The 23,446-nt window shown below is 36.3% G+C and overlaps 1 protein-coding gene across 2 annotated transcripts in view; it reads right to left on the bottom strand.

Annotated features, from left to right (window-relative positions):
* Positions 1-23,446, bottom strand: part of GPD2 (glycerol-3-phosphate dehydrogenase 2) — a 162,958-nt gene that overhangs the window by 23,181 nt on the left and 116,331 nt on the right. For both annotated transcript variants that reach the window (XM_066345092.1, XM_066345091.1), the window contains exons 7-9: positions 22,627-22,791; positions 21,652-21,796; positions 14,990-15,183 (exon numbers count right to left, since the gene is read on the bottom strand). In XM_066345092.1, coding sequence (XP_066201189.1) covers positions 14,990-15,183; positions 21,652-21,796; positions 22,627-22,791 — 504 coding nt within the window. The remainder of the gene's footprint in view (positions 1-14,989; positions 15,184-21,651; positions 21,797-22,626; positions 22,792-23,446) is intronic.

Genomic DNA, 23,446 nt, shown 5'->3' with positions numbered 1-23,446 from the left:
AAATGAAGTGTTAATCACAGAAATAAGATACCATATTACATTTATAAACTAATGAAACTAGAAAAAGCAAAACATGTGACACTATAATTAAACAGCTGGAAGACATCCAAGCCTGTGTAAGTTGATAACCCTGGTACAGTCTCTGGCAGTGAAAAGGCAGGTCTGCAGTGAGTTGATATGGCCAGCTCAGTTGCTAATTGAATAGCAGGCAATCTATAAACACTACTAATTGCATTTGTGAAAACCTGTGCACAACTAGAGAAGCTGCCTAGAGAAGCACTCCAGAAAAACTAAATGGATATAGCACTTAGCAAATCTTCTGTCTCTCAATCCCTTTCAGTCATAGCTTACTTTCGCCACTGCATCCTCCTGATTAACTTCTATACAGCAGACTTAATGATATATTTTTCAAAAGATCATTTTTCTTCCTAACCCAGTATGCACTGCACAACTATCAATTACCCATTCATTTCAGAAAAGAACAAACAAGTAATCTAGAAAATTCAGCCTGTGAATGGAAAGCTTTCTAAATTGTAAAAGAAGACATGGTCTTATCCCCAACAGGCAAAATGCTTTTCAGAATTGTTCCGACGCATTCTGTAGAAGTGTGGCAGCTGCTGTGAACAGCAAGGAGTGTTAAAATTTGACACTTTTTTTTCTTAAGGATATAGCCATTTGGGGAGACTAAGAAACTGTTGTCGGAATTTTACTATTCATCCATTTAATAAATCCTTTTAAAATTATTATTTCAACCCTAGTGAATGCAAACATTTTAAAACTATTGCTCTAGGATCTAAATCACTTTTTGATTTTTGATTCTGTAGAGAAGACTGCTTGGTTGAAGAGCTTAGTTTAGAAAGATGAAATCTCTACCTGAATATACAAATTCAAATAAGGCCAGAGCAAAGTCACTATCATTCTGAAGGTGTCTAGCAACATCCATAAATAAATTAAGGCATAATCTACTCCTTAGTAAATATAATATCACATCATGAAACCCGAAACCACCAATCAGTACTGTACAGTATTCAGAAGCACAAATATTGAGGTCAGACTGACTTTTACTCACATCATGGCTCCAACACAAAAGAGTCATTGGTAAAAAACTTAAGAATGCTAGAACTCAGTTTCTTCATCTGTAAAGTGGGAATTAAAATATACCTCATAAGGTTGCTTTGAGGAATCAAAGAGATAATATAGGCAATATGATTAGCAGAGTGTCTAGCATAAAAAGTGCTCGATAATGGTAGACTTTTAAAAAATAAAGCATGTTTTTTGATTATACAGAAATGGAAAAGTTAAAATATGTGTAGCAACAGCATGTAATAAAATAACTCAGTGGTGCCTGAAGCTGAGTTTTTCTCACATTTCATCAGTATAGAAGAGAATATCTAATTTCACCAAAATTCCTTGGAAAAAAATACAAATATGAATGTCTTCACTTTAAAATAGACATCCTTCAGCTGACACTCTACCGAGACTAAGGGTAAGTCCTCATATACGAGGTTTTCATTCAATTAGAAATAAGAATGAAAAACAACTATAAAGAATAATTCACTGTTAGTTGTTTAAAAGGTAAGTTTATAAGTAGGAAAGTATAATAGATGGGTACACAGGAAGTATATAAAAGAGCTGTGATCTCTGCTTTTATCCGGGTATTTGCTATCTGGTGAGTCCCCAGACCACCAGGAGAAAGTATTGATTTACAGTATTTAGATATTAATTTCAACTACTTTTACAAAAAATCAAAATTGACAAAAACTGTTTGTTAGTTTTACCAATTCCCTGGCTGCCAAAAGGTATGTTAACTGCAACAGGCTTTCTAGATCAACTAGGTCCCACCAGGTATTGCAGCCAGTCTTCCAGCCATTCACAGGCAGAATCAGAGAAGGATCCAGGATCCAGTCCCTGTTACAGCCCAAAGCATATTCCACTGGTGGAAATCCTCACCTACGTTATGGGCATGGAGGCCTTTTGGAACCAAATCTGTTTCCACCTTTCAGCACATACAAGCAGTTAGATTTCTCATCGTCTCTGCATTTGAACTTTAAGAATTTGGAAACTGTCAACATAAAGCTCTCTGCTCTTGAATTAATTTTATTCCTTGCTCTAACAATCAAAACCTCAAGCCCTACAAGCAGGGCCAAGATATAAACTCACTTTTTACATATTATACCCAGGTAAATTTGAAATGAAGCAGAATTCATTAACCATAATCAATATATTAAAATTCAATCATACCCAAAGCATCGTTTCCCAAATAGCTGTGTGTGAGCTTAAGTATTAGCCACATAGATTTGAATTACATGTACTCAATATATTTATACTATTATTGTAGATATACAAAGAGACTCTATTCAAAATGAAATCCATTATTTGAAATTAGAAGAAACTAAACCAGTACAATGTAGATCAATCAATTAAACTAGGAGAGTGACCTGAACCATTTCATAAAGTGGTTTGCTTTGTTTTATTTGTAACTATGTGATAACACAATGAAAAAAAAATCCTCTAGGGAAAAAGGATCCGTAGATGCAAGTGAGCTAAATTAAGGCAAAAATCGCCATCAAATGTCCCCCATTGAAGCCAACATTATAGATGATTCTTGATAGAAATAGATTATTTTTCAACAATCTTAAACTTTCTATCTTCATATAGAAAGATTTCCAAATGCCAACAGCATCAAAAACCCTGAAAACACCTATTACTAATTCATTTTAATTCAAAACACTCCTGAAAGGCAGAGCAGATAGAGTCAAGAACTCTTACCATCAAGGAGCTCCAAATGAAAATATATCTCAGACTATTAACTACAATATAATATGATATACTATTGTAGATCAAACTTTTATGGAAGTACACAGGTGAAAAGTCAAAATTAAAAGTTGGGGGAAAGGGCATTCCTGAGCAAGGGTTCAATCTAAACAAGAAGAAAATTTAAAAGTGCATGACCTGATTTGGATATGATAATACAATAAGATTAGACCATAGAATGCATAGAAGTAGAGGAGTTGAATATAAACCTGCAAAAACAAATGGTGAAAAGCCTTAGATCTCATGCAAGATAGTTTAGAAACTCTTCCAATATTTGAGGGATATTCAGGTGAAGGGATGTGATGATCAGAACTGGGTTTTAGAAAGACAGTTCTGATGGAATGATTCAACAGGGTGGGATGGAGACCTGACATATGATTCAACAGGTGGGATGGAGCCAGTTAGTGGGCCAATGGAAGTGTTCCAGTGAGAAATGACAGGTATGAAACAAGGGAATAAAATGAAAGGGAATCTAAAGAGTGAGCACTGACAGAAATTACACTGGATATGGAAAGAGAAGGATCTCCAGGTTGAGTGACTAGATCAGGGGTCCCCAAACTTTTTACACAGGGGGCCAGTTCACTGTCCCTCATACCGTTGGAGTGCCGGACTATAAAAAAACTATAAACAAATCCCTATACACACTGCACATATCTTATTTTAAAGTAAAAAAAAAAGGGAACAAATACAATATTTAAAATAAAGAAAAAGTAAATTTAAATCAGCAAACTGACCAGTATTTCAATGGGAACTATAGGCCTGCTTTTGACTAATGAGATGGTCAATGTCCGGTTCCATATTTGTCACTGCTAGCGGTAACAAGTGATATGACTGCTTCCGGAGCATACAGTACTCCAGGAGCACAGGCATCCTGTGCCTCTCACTGACCACCAATGAAAGAGGTGCCCCTTCTGGAAGTGCAGCAAGGGCGGATAAATGGCCTCAGGGGGCCGGATGCGGCCTGCAGGCTGTAGTTTGGGGACCCCCGGACTAGATGGATGAGGTGGCTATTTACTGAGCAGGAAATACAGAAGGATAATGTTTGGAAACATCTGAAATTAGCCTGGCTTTTTAAAAAATCACTTTATGATTTAAATAAATTGGTTTGAGAGAAATGGTGGCGTGAGATACTTCTGATCTCTCCCCTTGAAATGTCAACAAATTCTACAACTATACACAGAGAAAAAAACCCAGATGAACCTGAAATATATACACACACCAGATAGACAAAGGTATGATTGTGCAAGAAGGCTGGCCAATGACAGAATCTGCTCACAGAAGAAAAAAAAATGGCAGAGGACTGAGTCTCTTTCCTCACAGACCTGAGGGAGGGAGGCACTGTTGTCGCAGGCTTTGTCTCAGAGGCGGAGCCGGGAGGAGAGTCTGGGGGAAGGAGCTGAGATAGGGGCTACGAACAAGAGTGAGGAGGAGGGCCGTTTCCGGCATCTGCTACACCCATGATTGCAGGCACTGGGCGATTGCAGGTGCTGGGCACACACAAGGCCTGTGGTGCACTCCCAAGTACTGCATGTGAATAGCTTGTGGAGAACAGCTCATGGGGCACTGGGGCGCACTTGATCTGCCCACCCAACCAGCAGAGTTTAACCTTGTGGTGCCAGATGCGCTTGATCTAGGATCTGTGCCCCATCAGCTCCGAAGCACAGGCACCAGCTTGCCCCGCGAAGCTTAGCATGTGTGGGTGGGATGCCTCTCATCTGATATCTCTGCTGCAACTGCTCCTGAAGCTTGGACACCGGCTTGTGTTACGCAGCCTCTGCCCTGCCCAGGGCTGCTCTTTGAGTGCTTAGAGTGGTATCAGAGGGGGGACTAGACTGTGTCACCCCAGCCTCCCAATCCCACACTGCTCCCCTTGCTTTGCCAACAGCGGTGGTGGCGGACCCCTATCAGCTGGGTCTCCAGGCTGCTCTCTTCTGCGAGAGGCCAGGGTGCCCGGCACTTGATCCCCTGCTCTGTTGGGACATGGGGGAGGGCCCCAAAGAATTCCTGGTTGGCCATTGCTAGAGCCATAAAATTGCAAAGCCCCACAACAAGCCCCTCCTACCAACACGACAGCCCTGCCTGTATCATTAGGACAGCGATGCCTCAGCAGAGCTCCACCCAAGACTCTCACAGAGGCAAACCTTGTAGTATATAGCACCTCCTACCAGAAAAAGGAATGTCACCTCTCAAAACTGGAAAAATATATATATTTCTTTTTTTCTCCTTTCTTTTTCTGCTTTTTCCCACTTTTTCTTCTTTCTTTTTTCTTCTCCTTTTCCCATGGGAACTTCATTATTCTTAGTTGTTACATTTTATTCTTGATTTTTGCAAGGGTTTCATTTCTGACACTTTCTCTTCTTATTTCCTCTCCTACCTTTACTCCTGACCTCTATCACCTTTTTTCTTCTTTTTCTTTTTCTTCTTTTCTCTTTTTTCCCTCCTCTCACCTGCATGTCATTTTTCATCAAATTATTATATTTTAGACCCATACTCCTTTTTGTGTCATTCTGCTTGTTTCTGACTTCATTTTTTGTTTTTTAATTTTTTTCTCAGTTTCTGTTTTTTATTATCTGTAGTTTTTTTCTACTCATCATTATTTATAGAACTTTCATTATTTCACGTAATTTTCTTCATTTTTTTAAAAATTATTTTTCAGTTAATGTTTGTCAGGGTTATTGAACAATACCACTTGCAAATACCATCAAGAAATAAGAAATCAAATATGGATATACAAGACATAGATGTAGCTCAGATAGATGAAAAATCTCCAGAATATAATCTCAATTACATGGAAGTCTTGAAGCTTAATGACAGAGAATTCAAAATTGAAGTTCTAAAAATAATCAACAAGATAGAAGAAAACACTGAAAAGCAATTTAGTGAGCTCAAAAAACAACTTAATGAACAAAAAAAGTACTTTCACCAAGGAAATTGAAACTATAAAAAAGAACCAAACAGAGATGAAAAACTCAACACACGAACCGAAAAATGAGGTAATAAGCTTAGCTAATAGAACAGGCCAGATAGAGGAGAGAATCAGTGACACTGAAGACAGGCAACTAGAGATACTACAGACAGAAGAGACTCACAAATTTAAAAATGAGAAAGCCCTACAAGAATTGTCTAACTCTATGAGAAAGAGCAATGAGAATAATGGGTATACAGTCGTACCTTGAGATACGAGCAGACCAACAAACAAATTTTTTTTAAGATATGAGCTGCGACTTGGTCTGTATTTTTGTTTTGAGATATGAGCGAAATACTGAGATACGAGTGGTGATTTGGGAAGCTGCCGCTAGTTGGCGCATTGGTACACGGGTCCAGTATCAGCAGCACACCACCAGCATCTCATTCTTTCTCACGTGTTACCCGCAGAATCAAGTCGAATCTCGTGCGCTGTACTCATTCTTGAATCATATTTGCATTTTTTAATAACCTTTTTTGTGTGCTATCATGGGTCCAAAGAAAGTGAGTGTAAAGGACAGTGGTAAGAAGAAAAAGAGAATGATGTTGATAGAAATAAAGCAAAAAATAATAGAAAAACATGAGTGTGGTGTACGAGTGATTGAACTGGCAAGGCTGTACGACTGCAATACATCTACAATTTGTACCATCCTTAAACAAAAGGATGCCATCAAAAGCGCAAATCCAGCAAAAGGAACTACAATTCTGTCCCAATTAAGGACAAATATCCATGAAAAAATGGAGAAGATTCTGCTGGTGTGTGTGAAAAAGAAAGAGCTGGCAGGAGATACAGTGATGGAGACTACAATATGCGAAAAGGCATGTATTATTTACGGTGGCTTGAAGAAGAAAGAACCATCAACCTCAAAAGAGGCAGCAGAAGATATGTTTAAGGCAAGTCATGGCTGGTTTGAAAATTTCAAGAAGAGATCTGGCATCCACTCGCTGGTGAAGCTGCGAGTGTTGACGTTAAGGCAGCTGAGTACATAGCACATTTTGCTGCACTTCTCACAAAGGAAGGCTACATCCCTCAACAAGTGTTCAACTGTGACGAAACAGGATTGTTTTGAAAAAAAAAATGCCTTGGAGGACTTTCATCACCACAGAGGAGAAAAAGCTACCAGGCCATAAACCCATGAAGGACCCTCTGACCCTTGCCTTGTGTGCAAATGCTAGCGGTGACTGTAAAGTAAAGCCACTGCTAGTGTATCATTCCGAAAATCCTCGAGCCTTTACAACTCACAAGATTCTTAAAGAAAAACTGCAGGTTATGTGGTGCACCAATGTTACGGCATGGGTTACGTGGCAGTTTTTTATTGAATGGGTAATTCTCGTCTTTGGTCCTGCAGTGAAGAAATATCTTCAAGAAAATAAACTCCCAATGAAAGCATTACTAATCCTTGAAAATGCTCCAGCCCACCCACCTGGTCTTGAAGATGACATTCTCGATGAGTTCAAATTCGTGAAAGTCCTCTACCTCCCACCCAACACGACTTCAATCTTGCAACCTATGGATCAGCAGGTCATTTCCAACTTTAAAAAGCTTTACATAAAGCACTTGTTCTGCTGCTGCTTTGAGGTGACTGAGAATACAATTCTAACCCTTCCAGAGTTTTGGAAAGATCACTACAACATCGTGATATGTTTATGCATTATTGACTTGGTGTGGCAAGAGGTTACAAGAAGAACCTTGAACTCGGCATGGAAAAAGTTATGGCCTGATGTTGCAGACAGGGACTTTGAAGGATTTGTAACAGAGACCAAGACCAAGGTAGAAGTGTTGGAGGAGATTGTGTCTCTCAAAAAAATCGATGGGTACGAAGGTAGATTAGGGTAATGTAAACAAGCCTGTCAAGGAACATGAGGAAGAACTCTCAAATGAGGAGTTGAAGGAGCTACAGATGATGCAACAAATGGAGCTTCTGCAAGAGATTAGTAGTGAGGAGGAGGTAGAGTCGAAGGAAGAGATTTTTACAAGTGAGATTAAAGACATACTGGCAATGTGGGAGAAGCTTTCAAGTTTCATTGAAAAGAAACACCCAGAAAAGGTTTCAACTGGTCATGCTTCAGCACTTTTTAATGACACTTGTCACATTTCCGTAATATTTTAAAAGGCAGGCAAAAGCACACCTCTTTAGATAGATTTTTATTCAAAAGTCCTGCAAGTGAAAGTGCTGGAAGTGCAGCCAAAAAGGCAAAAACAGGTGATGATTAAATAAAAAATATGTAATATTAAGCTTAGGTTAAGTTTAAAGTTAAGAAAGAGCATTTTTTTACAATTCAGCTTTTGTGGTTTCATTTTAAGTAAAGAAAATGCAGCTTTAATTTACATTTAGTGTTAAGAAAGTACAGTTTTAGTTTACATGTCTAGAGTGCCTGCACACCTTCCTCCCTCCCTCCTCCTCCACCATTCACCTCCATTAGCTACACTCATCTGTCCCCAAGGTAAGAATACAGTACTAAATAACACTTTTTTCTTTTATTTCATATATTTTGTTATGTATCGGTAAAGTATATATGTGTGTTTCTTATTTAAAAACATGTCTTTTCTCATAGCTTAGGATGCGTTGGGGATGTTTCACAGTGCTGGAACGGATTAAATTTATTTCAGTTATTTTAACTGGGAGAAATTTGTTTGATATACGAGTTGACTGACTTAAAAGCTTGGTTACAGAATGAATTAAACTCGTATCTGTATTAGAAGAAGAAGGGAGGGAAAAAGGAATGGAGAACATATTGAAACAAATAATCGAGGGAACTTCCTAAGCCTGTGTAGAGTTATAGCCTTGAATCCAAGAAGCAAATAGAATGCCGCATTATCAAAGAGACCTACTCCAAGGCACATTGTAATGAAATTATCACAAATTAATGTCAAAGAAAGAATCCTCAGGGCTGCTAGGGAGAAGAAGAATATAACACATAAAGGAAAGCCCATTAGGTTATCATCAGATTTCTCAGCAGAAATTCTACAAGCCCAAAGAGAGTGGACCACAACATTTAAAGTACTGAAAGAGAGGAACCACCTGCCAAGAATACTCTATCCATCAAAGCTATCCTTCAAATATGAAGGGGAAATGAAAACATTTACAGACATACAGAAGCTGGGGGAATTTATCACCAGAAAACCCCCACTACAGGAAATACTAAAGGGGGCTATCTGACCAGATACAAAAAACAAGACAAAACAAAACTACAAGTAAAAATTTTAACAAAACCACAATAAAAACAAGGATAATCTGTGACAACATGACATAAAGGGGGAGAGGATAAAGATCAGCAATAGCAAAGGAGGATGGAGTACAGAAACACTCATTAGATAGTGGACTCTAATAAATATGATAATTTTTCTTTTAATAACCTAATGGTAACCACCCCTGAAAATGCAACTACTGAAACACATAGCTTAAAAAAAAAGAAGAAGAAACAGAAGATAGAAGTATAGAATACCACCAGACAGGAACAAATGACAGAAAAACAAAAAAGAAGAACCAAACAAGACACAAAGCTATCAGAAAACAGTATATAAAATGACAATAGGAAATCCTCAAGTGTCAAAAATTACACTAAGTGTAAAGGGATTGAACTCACCAATAAAGAGGCACAGAGTAGCAGATTGGATCAAGAAAGCAAAACCCAACAATATGCAGCCTTCAAGCTACAAAGATAAAACTAAATTCAAAGTGACATGTTGGAAAACGATTCTCCAAGTAAATAATATCCAAATAAAAGCAGGTGTAGCCATATTCATATCTGACAATGCTGACTACAAGACAACAAAGGTAACTAGAGACAAAGATGGACATTTCATAATGATAAAAGGGACATTGTATCAAGAAGACATAACACTTCTTAATATATATGCATTAAACCAGGGAGCACCAAAATGTATATGACATCTACTAACTGATCCAAAAGTACAAACTGAAAAAAATATAATCATACTTGGAGACCTCAATATACAATTGATGGTTTTAGATCATTCATCCAAACAGAAAATCAATAAAGAAATACTGGCCTTAAAAGAAACACTAGAACAAAGGATATAATAGACATCTACAGGACATTTCATCCCAAAACATCAGAGTATACATTTTTCTTCAGTGTACATGGCACATTCTCAAGAATAGACCATATGCTATGCCACAAAACTAACATCAACAAATTCAGAAAGACTGAAATTATACCAAGCATATTCTATGACCATAAGGCTTTGAAACTAGAATTCAACTGCAAAAAAGAACTAAACAAACCCACAAAAATGTGAAAATTAAACAATATACTTCTAAAAAATGACTGGGTCAAAGAAGAAATAAAAAAGATCAAAAGATATATACAGACAAATGAAAATGACAACATGACATATCAGAATCTCTAGGATGCAGCAAAAGCAGTAATAAAGAGGGAAGTTCATATCATTAAAGGCTTATATGAAAAAACAAGAGAGAACCCAAGTAAACAACCTAACATCACATCTTAAGGAACTAGAAAAAGAAGAAAAAAGGCAACCAAAAACTAGCAGAAAAAAGGAAACAATAAAAATTAGAGCAGAAATAAATGAAATAAAGAACAGAAAAACTATAGAAAAAAATAAATACAACAAAGAGCTGGTTCTTTGAAAAGACCAACAAAATTGACAAACCCTTGGTACTCACTAAGGAAAAAAGAGAAAGTACTCATATAAAAAAAATCCAAAATGAGAGAGGAGAAATTACCGCAGATATCATAGATATACAAAGGATTATTGTAGAATACTATGAAAAACTATATGCCACCAAATTCAACAATCTAGAAGAAATAGATAAACTCCTAGAACAATACAATCCTCCTAGACTGAATCACGAAGAAGTAGAAAGCCTAAATAGACAGATAAGCAGGGAGGAAATAGAAACAACTATCAAAATCTCATCAAAAATAAAAGTCCAGGGCCAGATGGCTATACTAGTAAACTCTACCAAACATTCAAATATTTGGTTCCTATCCTTCTCAAAGTCTTCCAAAAAATTGAAGAATAAGCAATACTTCCAAACATATTTTATGAGGTCAACATAACCCTCATACCAAAATCTAGCAAGGACAACACACACGCACAGAAAAAACTCTACAGATCAATATCTCTAATGAATACAGAAGCAAAAATTCTAAACAAAATACTAGCAGATAAAATACAACAACACATTAAAAAAGTAATTCATCTTGATCAAGTGGGATTCAGCCCAGAAACACAAGGATGGTTCAACATACGTAAAACGATTAACATAATACACCGTATCAACAAAACAAAACCCAAAAACCATATGATCCTATAAATAGATGCAGAAAAGGCATTTGATAAAATACAACATCCTTTTATGTTTAAAACATTCAACAACATGGGTATAGAAGGAAAATACTTCAACATATTAAAGGCTATTTATGACAAACCACCAGCTAACATCATATACTAAATCCCTGGTTGGCAAACTGCAGCTCACGAGCTACATGCAGCTCTTTGGCCCCTTGAGTGTGGCTCTTCCACAAAATAACATGTGCAGGTGCTACTTCAATAAGAAATGTACCTACTTATATAGTTTAAGTTTAAAAAAATTGGCTCTCGCCCTGGCTGGTTGGCTCAGTGGTAGAGCGTCGGCCTGGCATGCAGAGGTCCCCAGTTCGATTCCTGGCCAGGGCACACAGGAGAGGTGCCCATGTGCCTCTCCACCCCTCCCCCTCTCCTTCCTCTCTGTCTCTCTCTTCCCCTCCCGCAGCAAGGCTCCACTGGAGCAAAGATGGCCCCGGGCGCTGGGGATGGCTCCTTGGCCTCTGCCCCAGGCGCTAGAGTGGCTCTGGTCGCGGCAGAGCAACGCCCCAAAGGGGCAGAGCATCGCCCCCTGGTGGGCGTGCCAGGTGGATCCCGGTCAGGTGCATGCGGGAGTCTGTCTGACTGTCTCTCCCCGTTTCCAGCTTCAGAAAAATACAAAAAAAAAAAAAATACAAAAAAAAAAATTTGGCTTTCAAAAGAAATTTCAATCGTTGTACTGTTGATATATGGCTCCGTTGACTAATGAGTTTGCCGACCACTGTACTAAATGGTAAAAAACGGAAAACCTTTCCTCTAAAATCAGGAACAAGACAAGGCTGCCCACTCCCTCCACTCCTATTCAACATAGTGCTGGAAGTTCTAGCCAGAGCAATCAGACAAGAGAATGAAATAAAAGGCATTCATATTGGGAAAAAAGAACTAAAGGTTTCACTTTATGCAGATGATATATGATCCTGTATATAGAAAACCACAAAGACGCCACAGAAAGGCTATTAGAAACAAGAAACCAATACAGTAAGGTCGCAGGATACAAAATTAATATACAGAAGTCTATTGCTCTCTTATATGACAACAATGAAACTTCGGAAAAAGAACTAAAAAAAAAAAATAATCCCTTTTACAGTTGCAACAAAATAATAAAATACCTAGGAATAAATATAACAAAGAATGTAAAGGACCTATATACTTAAAAACTACAGAGCATTATTAAAGGAAATTGAAAAAGACACAATGAAATGGGAAAATATTCCTTCTTCATGTACAGAAAGAATAAATATAGTTAAAATGGCCATATTACCCAAAGCAATATACAAACTTAATGCAATTTCCATCAAAATTCCAATGTCATTTTTTAAATAAATGGAACAAAAATCATCAGTTTTATATGAACCCAAGATAACCTCCAAATAACCAAAGTAAGGAGAAAAAAAAGCTGGAAAGATTACAATACCTGACTTCAAATTATACTACAGAGCAACAATAATCAAAACAGCAATGGTACTGACAAAAAAAATAGACACACAGAATAGAGATCCCAGAAATAAAACCACATATATACAGTCAAATTACCTGTGATAGAGGAGCCAAAAACACATAATGGAGAAAAGAAAGCCTCTTCAATAAATGGTTCTGGAAAAATTGGAAAGCCACATGCAAAAGAATAAAATTTGACTACAGTCTGTCTCCTTGCACAAAAATTAATTCAATATGGATCAAAGACCTTAATATAAGGTCTGAAACAATAAATTACATAGAAGAAAACACAGGTACTAAAGTCATGGACCCTGGCAGAAGAGAACATTTTATGAATTTGACCCCAAAGGCAAAGGACGTAAAGACAAAAATAAGTAAATGGGAGACCACATCAAACCAAGAAGCTTCTGCACAGCAAAGAAACTGACAACAAAACAACAGACAGCCAACTAAGTGGGAGATGACATTTTCAAACAACAGCTCGGATAAGAGACTAATATCCAAAATATATAAAGAACTCACAAAACTCAGCAACAAATAAACAAACAACCCAATAAAAAAATGGGAAGAGGACACGAACAGACACTTCTCCCAAGAAGAAATACAAATGGCCAATAGAAGTATAAAAAAATGCTCATCTTCACTAGCTATTAGAGAAATGCAAATCAAAACTGCAATGAGATACCACCTCACACCTGTTAGATTAGATATTATCAACAAGACAGGTAATAACAAGTGTTGGAGAGGCTGCAGAGGAAAAGGAACCCTCATTCACTGTTGGTGAGAATGTAAAGTAGTACAACCATTATGGAAGAAAGTATGGTGGTTCCTCAGAAAATTAAGAATAGAACTACCTTATGACCCAGCAATCCCTGTACTGCGTATATACCCCCAAAACTTGAAAACATTGGTATGTAAAAACACATGCACCCCCATGTTTATTGCAGCATTACTCACGGTGGCCCAGATATGGAAACAGCCAAAATACCCTTTAATAGAGGATTGGATAAAGATGTGGTACATATATACTATGGAATACTACTCAGCCATAAGAAATGATGACATAGTACCATTTCTGACAACATATATGGACCTTGATAAGATTATACTGAGTGAAATAAGTAAATTAGAAAAAGCTAAGAACTGTATGATTCCATACATAGGTGGGACAAAAAATTGAGACTCATGGACATAGTGCAGTGGTTACCAAGAGGAGGGAAGGGAGAAAAGGAAAAGGCGTGGGGTGAGAGGGAGAGGCTTAAAGAGAAACAAAATGTAGCGTGATGGAAGATGATTTAACTTTGGGTGATGGGTATATGGCATGATTGTCCAAATGATGTGGAGATGTTTTCTCTGAACCTATGTGCTCTGGTTGACCAATGTCACCCTGTTAAATTTAATTGTCTAAAAAAAAGAATCACTTTGTATGTTCATTAAATAAAATGTTATGACATACAAGGTAAATGAAAATGTGTCCAGGTTACCATTGGAAAAAATTAAAATGTGCCTTTTCAATTTAAGCAAGCATACTTGCTCTTCTTAGTTAAATCCACTGTCAACATTCTACTTTCCACACAGTAGCAGCTCATTAAGCTTCTTAGAATACACCTTTATACTCTCTTCTCTCTAATTATTTCCTATGAATATCCCAAATCTGTAAATCAGATTTTGCCAACCTCTAGAAATCAAATCCCTCGTCGGCAAACTGTGGCTTGCAAGCCACATGCAGCTGTTTGGCCCCTTGGGTGTGGCAATGCAAACATTTCATACTGCTTGTGAAGAGCATGCATGTTTAGAGTTCATAAATGGCACTCCAATTTTATCATTAAAAAATTATCAGAAGCCCTGGCCAGTTGGCACAGCAGTAGAGCATCGGACCAGTGTATAGAAGTCCCGGGTTCGATTCCCAGTCAAGGCACACAGCAGAAGTGCCCATCTGTTTCTCTACCCTTACCCCTCTCCTTCCTCTCTCTCTCTCTCTTCCCCTCCCACAGCCAAGGGTCCACTGGAGCAAAAGTTGGCCCGGATGCTGAGGACAATTCCATGGTTCTGCCTCAGGCCTAGAACGGCTCCAGCCACAATGGAGCAATGCCCCAGATGGGCAGAGCATCGCCCCCTGGTGGATCCCAGTCAGGCTTATGTGGGAGTCTGTCTGACTGCCTACCCACTTCTAACTTTGGGAAAATAAAAATAAAAAAATTTTCAGAAAAGGCTTGTCTAAGTTTCATGTGGATGTACAAAGTAGAAAGACAAAAAAGAACTTCTTCCCATTGTGTTATAATTTGGTCTTCACAAATCTTCTAAAAGAAATGGTGAGCACGTAAGAATTAGAGCAGCCAGGTGTGACAGTGAGTCAGATTGGAGACATGGCAATTACCTAGAGAGAGCTGAAATGGATCGAGAGATAAAAGACAAAACTTAAAGGAACGCATACATTACCTTCAACATCACCACTCAGGTAGTTACGCACTTCATTCAAAATAAAGTTGATATCTTCTTCCGAAGGGATAGGATGGTGTGTAACATCAGTTGGAGTGTCGGTAGTGCCAGCTATTGTCATCTTTTGCCAGGGCAAGAAGAAAATAACTCGCCCATCACTGGTTGCTGGATCAAGAAGTCCCATGTTCTCTGGGCTGAGGTTAAAAAAAATGTTTTTTATTTTTGAGATTAGCAAAAATTTAATCTTAATCCACAGTCTATTTTATTCACCAATTCTCATATAAACAAACAAGAACAATGTGAGCTATAATTTTTATTGTCACTAACCTAATCTAGAAATACCTTAAATTAAAAAAAAAATTTTGGTAACAAAATGGAATGAAGCAAGTGTGATAATAATATTCCACAGCAGAACCAGCCCTCCTCATCTCAAAAATAGAAGGTTAATTATGAAAGTAGACTTTAACTTACAATTGTTTGGGTTTTTTATATCCTTGGACCATTCACATCAGAGAATGTCAGTGAGATAAATGTCTATAATTTCTTTTATGATGGTCAATTAAGGATAGCTCTTCAACCTTTTTTCAAGTCTATGAAGAGTATTTCCTGGGACATCTGACATTTGGCACGTCTGTTAGTAGAAGGTCTCAGGAGCACATGAGAAAAATGAAGGGGCTAACTTTCTAGAAACCAAAATGTAATCAAAAAGTTCTTTACTCCTTTGTGCCTAGATAAGCTTGTGCCACTTCACCACATATGAGATTTCTTACTTTATTTCAATTTTACAGAAATCTCAAAAAGTACATCCATAAGAAAAAAGCTCAGTTTTCTACTACTATCTAAATAACAGTATACTAGGATAAGGTCAAAAAACAAGAATGTAGTGAAAATCTTTAAACAGGCAGAAGACACTGGTGTATTTTACTATTAAATCAAGGTTCAAAGGATGCCTCTTCTGACATATTATATAAAATTTTCTAAAATATTAATCAAGAATTTTCACTAATATATACTTAATATTCTAAAACCAAATTATAAAACACACTTGAAGAGGCAAAAAAAAATTAACAAAACCAGTCCAATTGTGTTATTAAATCACTAGAAACTGATATTAATGTATTCACTAATCATTCTAAAAATTTGGAGAAGTTGTTAAAGGAGTGGGAGGAATCTGAAAGTATCACATTCAGATAGAACACTACACATCCCCAGATGGCCGTTTCAATTTGACTAAGTTCTCAAAGCAAGTCAGTGGTAAAGATATATACTATAACTTATTTTTAGCTTCTATTAATGCAACTTCTGCAATAGGAAACACAATTCTATTTGATTTAAATACATTTCAAGAAATCCCCCTTACACCCACAAACTTAAAAGGGCATTCAGTCAACATTTTACATTTCTCATTCCCTTAAAAAGATTTTAACTCAGGTTGATGCATATATGTATACAAGGATTAGAGAGACTAACAACTGTTTAAGAGCAAGTCAAAAATAATTGTTTTTGAAAAGAAATCCAGTCAGCTTAGTTAATGCATTTTATTTATTTAATCCACAAGGAATAAATTTTGTGCCTATTCCTTCAAGTGTGTTTTATAATTTGGCTTTAGAATATTAAGTACATATTTTAAAAGGTTTTATATAATACAGTATGTCTTTCTTTGCAAAACCTATCAGTTTCATGGAATGTCTGCCATGCCTAGGTAGCCATTGGAGAAAGAAATCATGTCTACAGACACTGGGAAGGCACAGGAGAGAGTGGGCCAGTTCTATTCAGCACATGCAGAAAGCACGGAAGTATGTCATTCATTTAAACCCTCAGCTAAAAATTCATCTCTATTCAGGGTTAAAGGAAATAATTTTATTTTATTTTTATATATTGAAAATTCTAAGTATAGAGTATTTTCAATTTCTGTATCATTATATATTTTTTTGTATTTGTCATAAGACTCTCTAAAAATCTTAAAAGAAACTAGTTACTTATGTGTTTGGTAAGCACCTAATTTGATCCTGGGTTAATTAATATGCCCTTAGATTAAATCAGTTACTTTGGGGTTCAAATGAACTCATTCAGAGTTCATGCTTTCAATTTGATAAATAGTACTATATTGAAACAAAAAGATAAATTTCATATTCCAACAAATTGTTTGTTGGTGTATCTTACATATGATCATTTTATGGACCAGATATCATTTAATATGCCAAAATCACTCAATAAACCTAATTAACTTCAGCATAAAATTATAATATTTGGCAACTTAGACATGAAATGCTGTTAGAAAAGCACAACTACTGAATCCTTTAAAAATCTTTCAGTGCAATAAAAGCATTTTAAAGGGTGAAGGTGATGGTTACCAACACACGTAACTGGAACTTGTAAGGAATCAACTGCTTAAGTGAAGACATATGTGTCAAACATAACATTAACAAGCACAGAGGGAAGACAAAACTATTAATGTCTGGTATAAAAATTTAATAATCCATTTGGAAATACCTTTCATCAGCTCTAAATTACCTAATTCATACTCTCCCTTAGGGAAAAGTTTGTTTTCTTATAAAAAATTAATTCTGCAAGGTTACACTAAAGTTTGAAAATGGATAGCAACTATGGAGATGGTATATACAACAGAGTGAAGCCTAGGACTTTTTCAATATTTATGATTCACTTGATATCAGGAGCAAGAAAGTTTACTGCCAATTTGTTTTGTGCATAAGATTAAACATAATTAACAATTTTTTCATGCAGACCATTGCCTTCCTGAAGTACCTTTATTTAAACTGAAATCAATTTATTGTTAACTACTTAGCAATCAGTTGATAGAGCTAACACTATGCACACATATTATAGAAAAAAAACTGATCTCTTGTCAGTGGTAAAAAGCATGTGCAGGCTAGAAGGAGGAGATGATTTTCATGCATTTCAGTCATTTGGTGTATTGTTACTGCTTTTGTAAGAGCACAGCCACAACTCAGATAAAAATTCAGTTTTGTTCTTAAACTAAAGAGTACCTTTAAAGATAAGTGATTTCTATGTGTTGGGTTTCCTAAAATTAAAATCATAATTTTTTAAAAAGTTGTTACCATGGCACAAGAGAACTCTACCTATGGAATGTTAGGGTCATAACCAGCTTAATAAATGGCCATGAAGATACTCTAAAAACAGCCCAAGAAGATATACTCACAAACGATCCTGGCTCTTCATTTAGCAGCCTACCTGCAACAAGTCAGTAGCTACTGAACTCACTGCATTTCCAAACTGAGCAAGTTCTAGTTGAAATGCTAGGTCTTAAGTTATTATCAGGCAGTTTATAAGGCAGCCCCAGGTGGTCTAACTCTCCCTGAGGACCTTGTTAAAGCCATGAGTTGTAAGTGCCGAGTGTGACTGACTGATGAACCCAGAGAGACATTTCAGCCTGAGATCTCTTCATCCCACCCACGAGAATGACTTGAGATGGAGAGCAAAACTTTCCTCTGGGATGTCAGAACTACAACTGCTCAAGGTCCGTGCCAAAAGAGGGAGTAAATCCTTAATCCAAGTTGTACTCCCAAACTAGTTGCAACAGAGCCGGAACAGGAACCGGGCTGCCGACCACTCCTCCAAGGTTGCAGCAGGCTGCGTAGACCTTGCGGTTCAATGCGCTAACTAAACATGGGGATATTCATTCCTCCTCAAGTAGAATGAGATCACTTACATCATCTTAGTCTGACACAGGCCCAGCTGTGACCAACACTTTCATGATTTATGGTTAGGGGACCACAGCTAATGCCAAGTTTTGACGATAAAGAAAGGCATTCTGTTTTGAAAACATTACATCCAGATGGTATATATTTATATTTCTTTAAAAACACCTACCTATTATTAGCGTATTATAACGCATAGTACAGGACAATACTATGTGTAGCATGACCTCGTTCGTGTAAAAACTTTAAACAGATATATATCTGTGCAACATAAACATCAATTTTCTAAAAGGAATCACAAGGAAGTGCTGCTGGTTGCCAGAGAATAACTGAAGTGGGGAGAGTGAGGGGTGGGCATGAGGAGGAAGAGAGCCTTTCCCTTTTCATTCTGTATCTTCCTACTTTTTCTACAGTGATTACTTTTATTTACTTTTGCCTATTATGGGAGTTACCTCAGTAGTAAAATAAAGAATCATATTTTGTGTTCCTGTTTTAACTTCTGTATATTTAGACATTCCCTCAAAGGAGATATACTAAAATTTCAACTAAAGAAAAAAAAAAGCAATACTCTCAATTTGGGCAAGTTAACAACAAAAAAGTTAGGAGAATTCATTCAAAAATATTGACTGATCACTATTATGTGTCAGAAATTGTACCAGGAGCTGAAGATATAGTAGTAAACAAAACAGATCAAAGTAATCAAAGGACCATTGTCAAGATATATACAAATTAAGTACTATCATAAGATAAGGAACCAGAAGCTGAAAGAAGCAGATTGCCCAGGTCAAGCAGCAAGAAGTAGTGAAGAGAAACCCAGGAGATCCTACACCAAGTTATTACCTTTAATCTTACTCTCCATACTATCACCTGCCTGTGCTCATTTTAAATCTTATCCCAAACAATGTCACTATTAAGTGGCAGAAGTGACACAACTGTCCTCAGAAGTAATGCCACAGTAGTAAAAAAAATACAAAATATAACACATAAGAAAATATATGTTGCATCTGGTAAGATCTAAACAAATATAAGGATTATGATTACATATGTGGCTATAGTTTAGTTATTGTATTTTTACAAAGTATTAAAAAACAACTCTCCCCCCCCCAAAAAAAAAGTATAAACTAGGTGGCCTTGCATATTTTTTAATATAATACAAAATAAATGTATATATTTGTGTCTGGAACTATTGTTAAAAACCTATCTATATACAAAAAACATATATTGATGTCTCTCCTTTTCATTTGAACTAAACTTGTGATTAGCAGTTTTTAAAATTCTATTAAGCACTACTGTATAAATTTTTATTATTAACACTGGAAGCACCTTATTTTCTTTGGTCCTAAATGAAAATGCTAATATCAACCAATTATATGTAGACATTTAGAAAACATTGGAAGTCAGTGGATAAGCAATTCTTATTAATATTTCTCTGATAAGATGTAATATTTTTCCCAGTAGAAGTATATTTGACACAAATTAGGTGTATCTTGTACTCTGTTCAGAAATATTCACTTTTTGGAAAACTAATAATTAATAAGGCATCATTATCACATAGCAGGACAGCATTCTAAAAGAATGCAGATATTTAAACAAAATATCATAGATCTGCACATACATTTTACTAAATATTTAAAAATTTATAGATCCTTTATGGGAAATTATAAAAAATATGGAAGAGATGCCTCTCACTCTAAACACACAACCTAAAAATCATCACCTTTAATCCAAAATAATATTACCTAGAGATAATTATTTAAATATTTAACATAGTTCCTTTTAGTCTTTTCTTTATATACTTATATAATATTTAGATCATACTGCACATAAATCTTGTGTCCTCCATTGTAAATTAACATTGTTTTGATTGTTTGGATCATTAGTCTTTCCTAGGACATTAAAATGATAAATAATTTTAATTTAAATAATTTTTAACTTAAAATAATTTAAAAATAAATAATTTTAATTACTACATAATACTCTTTTATTCAGATATACCATACTTATTTTCCTAAGGTTAGGAACCAAACTGGTTTCTAATATTTTTCAGTTACAAATAATAAAATAAGGACTATCTTAAACATAAATCCTAATTTCATACATAATTACTGGTTTGCCTACTTGATTTACTGCATATGAAAATAAAAATAGTATGCAAGTTCCATACTGTGAGCAAGGTCACATAAATTTTTTCCACAGATGTCTTGAAATGCAGATTAGGGATAATTGTTAATTTCTTAGCAGAACCATATAAATTTTTTTGGTCAATTTATTAAAAATTTCAAACATATACAAAAGGAGAGAATATTTTAATGTGCCCTTCACCCAACTTAAACTGTTTTCAATTAAAAGATATTCTTATTACATCTCTATCCCTATCCATTTCTCTAGTTCTGATTATCTTTGTTACTATGATAAGTTAGAAAATAAGTCTGATTTTAACTTGCTGTGATATTTTTCAAAATATATTTCAGAAGTTATAAACATAAAAATACCTGAGTGTTCCTTATTTTAAAATTCTTCATAAGCAAATCTGGGTGTTTTATAAAATTAACTTTTTAATTTTTCAATTAAAATGTCCTTTATGCAAAATTTATTTTTAATGTTCTACCGAAAATTAAAATTCAAAAAACACTACAGCTTAATATCTGAAAATGAGAACACTAGAGATAAAGTACAAAAATGGATTCCAAATCATTAATTCCTATAAAGGAGTATGGCCATAAAAAGCTAAGAAATTGTACTTTGTGTTTTGGATGAGTTCCATTACTGATTTCTCTCTCTCTTACTCTCTCTCTCTCTCTTTTAGTTTATTTTTAAATTATAGTTGACATACAATATTTTATTAGTTTTCAGCATATAACATAGTGATTAGACATATGTCTTCTCATCTATTATTAAGAAAGGTAAGCTAAAAGAATAAATATGGCCGATTTCTGTGACCCTCAGTCTCTGGTGACAATCCCCGAGTCAGAATACAGTTACCTGTAATAACCAGGCATCACAATGTGGACACCGGCACTCGGCTGGCAGATAGCTGTGGCGTTCTTATCATCCATTTTACGCACAGTGTCTGTGAAAGGTCCCGTGGCATTGATAACACACTTGGCTCTCACATCAAATTCCTGCCCTGTGAAAGAAAGCAGCATCAATCACACACCCCATTTGTTTCTCTGTTCACTGATGCCTTGGATTATTAATTCATCTATTAACTTAACCTATGGCGAAGTATATTGTATGCCACACTAAGTGACATGAGCCGCCAGAGTTATTGAAAAGCCACACAAAAGCCTTGCACCTGAGTATATTTTCCAAAACCAAGTGGGGAATGGGGAAGCAAGCCACTTTTTCATTTCAGGCCTGTTATTTTTCAAAATGCCCAGCCTCAAAGTGCCAAATATGAAGAAAGGGGGATGTGTAAATAAGCTGCTTTCTTTTTAAAACTCAAATGTGTAAACAGTGTTGCTGTGAGACCGTACATTTCACATTGCTGGTTTTGTTCAAGGAAATGATGCGATTTTGAAACCGGGCATATGTGGCCATAGATTCAGGACAAGAATGAAATCTAACCAAAGTTAAGTGATTGACTTTAACGATGTGTAAATGTACTGCTTATGTGCCTAAATGATACTTTGAAACTTGGCACATTTATTTCATTGTATTAAAAATGTGTTTCTGTAAAGAAAACAAAATGCATTTATAGCTGTGGGAATTTTGTGGGCACTTATTATTATGATATTATCATCAGTATTATTATTTAACACAAAGGGGAAAACTGCTAGGTCCCGCAAGAGAAAATTTTCATGTTAAACCAGTCATGGTTGACAATAAGGAATATAATTAAGATGACTCTGAAATGTGGCTTAAGTAAAAGAGACGTGACAGAAAAATTATAATTCAATCATTACACAGAAAAGGCAAGACGCTAGGAAACAGCCTCCTGCCGGTGCCGTGGCATACCTGTGAGCACGTCCCTGCAGCGCGCGCCGCTCACGCACTCTTTCCCTGTCTGGGGGTCTGTCTTCTTCAGCAAGCTCAGGACCTCCAGGTAATTGGCCGTGGCAGCGCCATACCTGGCAGCAGTGAGAGCAATGGCGAGGTTCATCCGTGCATCGTTGTGCTGTCCTGCAGCAGGGGAAGACCCAGAGGAGGGACAGGAGTCACCTCGAGCCACAGGCTGGTGGTACAGAAGTGTGTCACAACAGATATGTCACATCTGTCCCTGTCACCCGGAATATACATGATGGCTGGTCAGCTCCGGAAGGCATGATTTAAAAATACATGGTCATTCTCAGGCATTTACCTGCCACTTCAGCCAGTGCCTTTTGTACCACAAAAAGGGTGAAAATATCCCTTTGCTACAGAGCTCATATCAATTATCTGAAAGTTAAGCAATCAGTAATTATTCTCTCAGCTTGGGAACATATGTATATGTCAGACTTCTCCTAATACAGACAACCCATATGTACGAAAGTAAAGCAATTCAAAACTTCAGAATATTTGACACCCCAACTGGTGTTGATTAACAATTTTTATGAGTATGTGCTCCATCTAATATTCAAAATCAAGAGCTTAATCTTCCATAAAGAATATCTCCGTGTTCTTCTATAAAAGGATTTTTCTTGGTTTGAATTTTGATCAGAGCTCCTTAACATGTAACATTTTTTTTAATCGCACATAAAAGGTAAGAAATTAAGCAGGGCAAAATTTAATTACAGAACAATTCCTACCTGTATTGTTAAAGATTTATTGCTGAAAAAATCCTAGTTAAAGAAAACTA

This window comes from Saccopteryx leptura, chromosome 7 (genome assembly GCF_036850995.1).
Source record: "Saccopteryx leptura isolate mSacLep1 chromosome 7, mSacLep1_pri_phased_curated, whole genome shotgun sequence".
Taxonomy (NCBI): domain Eukaryota; kingdom Metazoa; phylum Chordata; class Mammalia; order Chiroptera; family Emballonuridae; genus Saccopteryx; species Saccopteryx leptura.
The sequence above is the reverse complement of the archived record's forward strand: the minus strand, read 5'-3'. Positions and strand labels throughout refer to the sequence as shown.